At 34.5% G+C, this 8,136-nt stretch overlaps 1 protein-coding gene across 1 annotated transcript; it reads right to left on the reverse strand.

Moving 5' to 3' along the window:
* Positions 1-5,871: 5,871 nt before the first annotated feature.
* Positions 5,872-7,771, reverse strand: LOC123302367. Its single transcript, XM_044885276.1, has 2 exons — positions 7,545-7,771; positions 5,872-7,464 (listed from the first exon to the last, which is right to left on the reverse strand). The coding sequence occupies exon 2, from the start codon at positions 7,382-7,384 to the stop codon at positions 6,305-6,307; it is 1,080 nt and encodes a 359-aa protein (XP_044741211.1). The 5' UTR covers positions 7,385-7,464; positions 7,545-7,771; the 3' UTR covers positions 5,872-6,304.
* Between the last annotated feature and the right edge of the window lie 365 nt (positions 7,772-8,136).

The raw sequence follows: 8,136 nt of genomic DNA on the forward strand, positions 1-8,136 counted from the left end.
ACATTAGGAATATACAGCCACAAACGCCACGGGACATCACAGGGTGTTGGTTTGATGGGTTTTCCTTCCAATACGCGCGACCTTTGGTCCGGGAGAGCAAGCTCCACCCAATCAGTGGTTGGTGCAAACCGATCAAGCTCCCCTATCCGCCACCCGGGGACCCGCCTGATACCAGTGTGCTCTGGTCCCACCGGCACTGCGGCCGGTGGCAGGAGTAGAAGTGGGAATCTCGTTAATCCATTCATGCGCGTCACTAATTAGATGACGAGGCATTTGGCTATTTGTCCGGACTAAAAGTTCTGATACCCCCAGACAACTATATACATAAAGAAGCTGGGTGGACTAGGCGCCGGCCTTGCGCTCGAGATCTAACGCACTTTTGACACACAGAGTGGTCAAAGTCACTTAGTCTCGATGAAAAATTTGGAAAAATAAAACACAGGATCGGAGCAACAACCAGTTACTGCAAAGCGCCTGTAGGCGAAGTGGTCGTTCTGTGGTCCACTCGAAGCAACATGTCAGTCATCCTATGACACGAAATGTGCTAGTAATGAAACCCAACCATCCGAGCTTGGCGTCTCCCTCCTAAAAAAATAAGACAGAGACGCCAATCAACGGACGGAAGGTGGCTGCATATATACTTCCCCATCTACACGACAATGATCGTAATTTAATAGGATCAGTCGTTGATCCACTATGGTGGCTACCCTGGTATTTCGCAAACCAAAGTTTGCGAACGTACCGGGTCAGTGGATGTTTCCGATGGGCACCCTCAGTGCGAGGCAAAACACTTAGGTCTACCTAAACAAGAGGAATAACACTTAGGTCTACCTCCTTCATATTGGGCTGCTAATGACCATGACCCACCACCGACTCTATTTCGTCATGGCCATACGGTAGAATCCCACGTAAACGGCCAAGTCCCCGACAGACGGTCGACAGGCCCAGGTGAAGCTCGTTGTGTAATAGGATGGAGTCACTAAGGAAACTAAGAGACGCAAGATTGATCTATGTACCATAGGTACTATGTGCGTACGTAGTGAGCGTGAGCTAGGATGTTATAAAACCTAATATAGTTACGCAACACAGAAGCAAATAGCTATAATTCTGCAAAATCCGGATCGATATGATTAATTCCCAAAGCAATTAAGCATAGCGATCAGTCATTTGGTTGAAACGTACCCAATTCATATGTGATCCTCGTAATGCGCATTCAGAGATGGTACTGAGGGTTCTACGGCCTACACCTAAGCCCATGAACGCCTCAGCAGAAAGCGCGGACCAAATACCCCGATATGAAACTGTTACGCTATAAAACGAAACGTGTTCTACAGAATATTCAGCAGCCACCAACTCCGAGAGGTTACAGTAGTCCTTATATTTCGACACTTTGCGCCGATGTGATTCATCCAATGGATAACCGTCTCCTACTATCTGGGCATCAATTACCACAACACGACGATCTCGTGAGGCGATAATATCTGGTTTTCGCTTACCCTGATTCGTAAGGAACGCACGTTCACAAACGACGTCCCACCCAATACGCCTAAGTTCTGCGGCTGCGATACTAACCACCTTATCGTGCCTAGCGACTCTACCCCCATGGGTTCTGAAGCACTTCTGGATGACATGATGTGCCGTCTCGGATGCTTGGCATCCAGCTCGACATTGTCGATCATAGTTGCGACCTCTAGAAGTTCTGGCACGTGTAGGTATGGTGTTCGCTCGAATATGGTGAAAGTCCACATAGTCTCTTCCAGTGAGGCAGGAGGAACGACGCGAGACCCAGTCCGAAGACGCAGAAACCCGGTGCGAATCCTTCAATCCACCACCATCTACAGAACCATGCAGAGCTTTTGCCATGGTGTTATTCACAATCACTTTCGAGGTCATTTGTACACCATAACCTCGCAGGACGCGCGAACACCACTCGAGCTGATTACAAACCAACCACGAGTTAAATTATTTTATTTATATATATATGTTGAGTAAAGTCTCGCAGCAAGAAAGTTCCGTAGGAGGTCAAGGCACGAGACCAAACTCGAATTCACACATACACCAAACAACACACACACATAATAATTATGCACCCGTGCATATACAACATTAAATGTATAACTTATTATACAACATATTCACCTCAACACATAAGTAAAAAAATGCATAGTTAATTATAGTTAATAAAACATAAAATGTATATAATATGTCCGATACATAATATCATATGATAATGTGAGGGTACATGGTTTCATCTCGCCCAGGCCCGGCACGTTGGCCATAACCTTCTTCCCAATGAAGCCCGACACGCCCCGGTCCTCAGAGCCAATCCTTATCCCGAAGTTACGGATCCAATTTGCCGACTTCCCTTACCTACATTAATCTATCGACTAGAGGCTCTTCACCTTGGAGACCTGCTGCGGATATGGGTACGAACCGGCGCGACACCTCCACGTGGCCCTCACCTGGATTTTCAAGGTCCGAGGGAATGATCCAGACACCGCCGCAACTGCGGTGCTCTTCGCGTTCCAAACCCTATCTCCCTGCTAGAGGATTCCAGGGAACTCGAACGCTCATGCAGAAAAGAAACCTCTTCCTGAATCTTCCGACGGCGTCTACAGGCCTTTTTAGGTTACCCTGACGAACTCTCTGTTACGAGGGCCCGACTTATAAACGGTTCCGCTGCCGGGTACCGGAATAGGAACCGGTTTCCCTTTCGCCCAATGGATGTATATATTTATATATATATATATATATATATATATATATATATATATATATATATATATATAATGTTATCAATTTGGTAAATAAAATAACGAATAAACATGAAACAGTTTTCTCTGTAATAAACAAAGTTTTTTATTTTATTTAAAATTCATAATTACAGGTTAATTAATAATTTAATAATAAATTACAATACCTGTAATAAACAAAGAAACTACATTCAATGTTTGTTGCACACAAATTATATCCAAATTGATTATTTTATTTATCACTAATATAATTATATTATTTCATTTCATATAATTTCATTTATCACTAATCTGTATTGATCACCATATTCTTTATATCTGTCATTTTAAAATAATTCCTAATTTATCGGCCTTATCAACGCGGTAAATTCGATATAGATATAAGAAAGTAAACTTTCTTATATCTCCCTCCCCTAGGAGAGAAAATTCTCAAGTATTTTCTTTTCTTGGTGCTGGAATCAACTTCGTAATGTGGAACATATTGGATTCTTTCTTCTTGTGTCCTGTGTCAATTCTATATATAGAGTTCGAGATTTTTTCTTCAATTTTATATGGACCTATTCGAATTTCATCTAATTTTCTTCTATTGAGACGATTTCCGTTTTCCACAAATACAAGATCACCTATTTTATATTCGTATTCCTTTCTATTTTTGTCGAACAGTTTTTTATTATATTGATGATATTTTATACTATTTCTCAGTGCAGTTTTTCTATCTTGAATCAGATTTTCATATGTATTTTCTGGTTTTAGTTCTTCAGGTAATATTTCACTACTTGCTCCTTTCAACAAATATTCAGGACTGAATCTTGTGACTGTATGAATCGTTTTATTATATTCTTCAACACATTTATGAGCAATTGTTGTCCACGCAACTTTGTTTTTTTGTTCCATCATTTTACATCTGATTCTATTTACCAGAGTTTGATTAAATCTTTCGTTTAGCCCATTAGAAAAAGGTGCGTTAACTGCGGTGAATATTAATGGAATGTTTTTTTCGTTTAAGAAATTTTTAAACTCTTTTGAGTTGATACCCGGGTACTGGTCTGTCAAGATTTTTCCTATATCGCTTTCTTTTATTGCTTCGTTTGTTATCTTCATGAAATCCGTTGCAACTTGTGTTTTAGAAGTTAATATGATTGCATACCTAGTAATATGGTCTATTAACAGATGCAAATATTTTTTTGTTGATCTATTACCTCCAAATCCGCCTATTGTGTCTATTGACACAATTTCAAATGGTTTTCTAGCAGGACCTAGTTGAGATAACAATCCATAATTATTTTTATATCTCGTTTTATTTTTGATGCAAATTTCACAAGTTTCACATATGTTTTTTATACTCTTTTGGAAATTATTTGACGTGTAATGTGGCGATAATAACGACATCATCTGATTTATGCCAATATGACCCATGCTTATGTGTACTTTTTCCATAAGATTTTTACTGAATGTTTCTGATAGAATAATTTTCTCTTTCTTCTTTAATATCTTAAAAAATATATTCTTTTTCTGTGTCAAATTTTTATTTTCTATCTTTATATTTTTATTTTTTTCTTGATCATTTTTGATCTCTTCAAAACTTATTAAGTTGACTATTCTTATCGAATTTCTTTGGATTTCTTCTGGTTCTAGCACTGGATTTCTGCTTAAACAGTCCGCTTCCAGGTTGAATTTTCCAGGGTTATATATAATTTTTACATCAAATTGAGATAAATAAAGAGTTAAATCACCTAGCTCTTCATCAGGCCTAGCTTTTATATTTAGATCTTGTAGAGGTTTGTGATCTGTAAATATTGTAAATGATTTTCCCATCAGCCAATGTTGCCAATAGAGTACAGCCTCTTTTGCTGCCAATGTTTCTAAATAAATCGCCTTTTTCTTTTTTTGTGCTTCATTAAGCTTTTTGGAAAAATAAGCAACTGGCTTTTCTTTTCCGTCATCGTCTGGTTGTGGTTGCTTCATTACGGCTCCAATTCCTAGTATACTTCCATCTGTATACACATGAATAGGTAGTTCTGGGTCGTAAATAGCTAGTACTGGTTCTGTACATAAAAAGTTTTTTAAATAGTCGAAAACTTTCTGACATTCTTCAGACCATTCGAATTTCTGGTTTTTCCTCAATAACTTATGTAATGGTTCTAATACAACAGTTTTCTTTGGTATATATTCGTTATAAAAATTAATTTTCCCTAGAAATTGTCTGATATTTTTTTGATTCTTAGGTGTTGGAAAATTCTTTATGGCTATTAAATTATCTTTCAATGGTGAGACTGAATTATATTTAATCACATGTCCTAGGTATTTTACTGAGTCCATGTTGAATTCACATTTTAATAATTTTAGTCTGAAACCTTCTGATCGTATTGCTGATAATAATTTTTCAAGATGAGCTACATGTTCTTTAAATGTTTTAGAGAAAACCAGAATGTCATCAATATAATTGGCGGTGAATTCGGATAGTTTATTTTTTCTAATAATATTACTTAATATCCTTTGGAATATTGCTGGACTTGTTTTCAGTCCGAATGGTAAACAGGTCCATTCATAATGACCATCTTCTGTGACAAATCCTGTTTTTTTTCTGTCTTCAATCCGTAATGGAATCGACCAGAACGGTGAATTAATATCTAATTTTGAAAAAAATTTACAATTTCGTGTTTTAACTAAAAGGTCTTCTATTCTCGGGAATGGTTGAGGTTCCGGCACTACTATTTTATTTAGATCTCTAAAATCTATACATAGACGGCTTTTTTTTTCTTCGTCTCGTTTGTAGGCCAATGTAACTGGGGCTGCAAATGGGCTATAGGATTCTTCTATTAATTTTTTTTCTAATAGTCTTGCTATTTGTTGTTCAATTTCTTTTTTATCTGCAATAGTGCACCTATACGGTCTTTTGCTGCAGTATTTGTCTATTTGTAGATCAATCCTTGCTTCATACTTTTTCACCGTTCCAACGTCAAACTTATCTTTTGCGAATATTGATGAATATTTATTTATTAAATTCTGTATTTCGATTTTTCTTTCAGTATTGCAATCATTTGTTATAACTTCAAAATTATTAATTGTAATATCTTCATTAAAATTTATTTGTAAATCTAAATTATTTTCTTTTTTTTCTATAGATTGTATAGGTTTATTTCTAATTTTGCCCTTACCCTCTGTAGTGGGAATTGTAGGCTCTGTTTTTGTATAAGGTTTATTTGAGCTATTTTGCTCAATTTTAAGTTTGTCATTTTGACATAAATTAAATTTTTTTATAAGGTCTAGACCAATCAAGAAATCATGATTGAAATCATTATTATCAATAACACATACCATAACTTCTTCTTCAATATTTATGATTTTGACCTTTATTTTTATAATACCTCTTGTTGCTTTCACACCATTAATCGATTTTAAGAATACGTTGTCTTTTACACTGGATTTAATCATTTGTAGATTAAGTAATTTTATGTTTATTAATGATACAGTGGAACCTGTATCATAAATTGCCTGAACTTCCAGTGTATTATTTAATTTAATTTTAATTGAGATTAATGGTGTGCTGATTAGTTTTTTTTTTCTTGAAATTCAACCACGTCTAGTAAAGATGTGTTTTCCAATTTGTGTTCATCTCTATTGAACCAACATTTATTTTCTGGATGGAATCTATTCCCCTTTCCATTATCTTTGCATATTTTGCACGGTACTTTTTTTTGATTATCATACGTGCTTGGTATTTTATTTGTAGTTTTCTTCAAAACACAGTGTTCTAATTTTCCTAATTCGTTGCACAATTCTTCGGTAGATTCAATAGTTTCTCTATCAATTTTGTCAGCAATGAAATTAGGTAAGCCAATGGCTATTAAATCAATTAATGTACCTATGTCAATATCTTTTCTAACTTCTAATAATAATTTTTCTTTTTTTATTGCGTAATCCACCAAATTTCCTATTTGATATTTATAGTGGAAAGCAAATCTTATTGGGGACCAGCCCTTGTTGGCAAATGTTTCACAAAAATTCTTTTTCCAGTCATTCCATTCTGCATCTGTGGGTAATTTTAACATCGTATTGCTATACCAATTTAAGTATGGTTTGTCGAGGAAAAATTTTAATGCGTCAATTTTTTTCCGATCCTGTTCAATTTCGAATTTTGCACATTCTTTCTCAAACTCATTTATCCACTGATTAGCGTTGGTAGTTTTACTATTGAATTTTTCTACAGTAAATTCTTTAATTATTGACGACACTTTTTTTTCTTCGGATTTTTGTGTATTTTCAAAAATTTTTTCTAATAATGCAGATAATGAATCATTTTGAACCATTGGATTTTCATTTAATGTATTTACCTCTTCTAGATACTGATCATTGAATTGTAAATTTCCGTCTTCATCAAAATACTGATCTTTCATTTCTTTTGTTAACGTAATCCATATATTTCGTGTTTGATGTCTTTTCTTCAAACTTTTTTTTATTTTAACAAAATTTGATGTTGCTACAAGCAATTCATGCTTATAAACATCTGATTCTTCCTCAGGTATGTAGTATTTCTTGTTATCTTGAGTGCTAATTGAGGTTATGGCCAACACGTTTGACTTTCCACCTTCAGCCGCAACTACTTTGAATTCAAATTGTAATTTTTCCATTTTCTCATAAACGAGAATGTAGTTTTATAATGTTATCAATTTGGTAAATAAAATAACGAATAAACATGAAACAGTTTTCTCTGTAATAAACAAAGTTTTTTATTTTATTTAAAATTCATAATTACAGGTTAATTAATAATTTAATAATAAATTACAATACCTGTAATAAACAAAGAAACTACATTCAATGTTTGTTGCACACAAATTATATCCAAATTGATTATTTTATTTATCACTAATATAATTATATTATTTCATTTCATATAATTTCATTTATCACTAATCTGTATTGATCACCATATTCTTTATATCTGTCATTTTAAAATAATTCCTAATTTATCGGCCTTATCAACGCGGTAAATTCGATATAGATATAAGAAAGTAAACTTTCTTATATATATATATATATATATATATATATATATATATATATATATATATATATATATATATATTTATACATATTTATACATATTTATACATATTTATTAATAATGTTTATTGTTTTTTAAAAAGCAATAATATTCATTAATAATATTGTATTTATTTTATATTATTAAACACATCAAACATTAACATCGGTTTTCACTTAGGGCTTAGGATCGACTGACTCGTGTGCAACGGCTGTTCACACGAAACCCTTCTCCACGTCAGTCCTCCAGGGCCTCGCTGCCAACGCCTATAGATTAATATTTAATGGGTCGCTACGTCCTACAAGATGAGAAGTGCATACCTCGTTATCATACAATTAA

Source organism: Chrysoperla carnea, chromosome X (assembly GCF_905475395.1).
Source record: "Chrysoperla carnea chromosome X, inChrCarn1.1, whole genome shotgun sequence".
Taxonomy (NCBI): Eukaryota; Metazoa; Arthropoda; class Insecta; order Neuroptera; family Chrysopidae; genus Chrysoperla; species Chrysoperla carnea.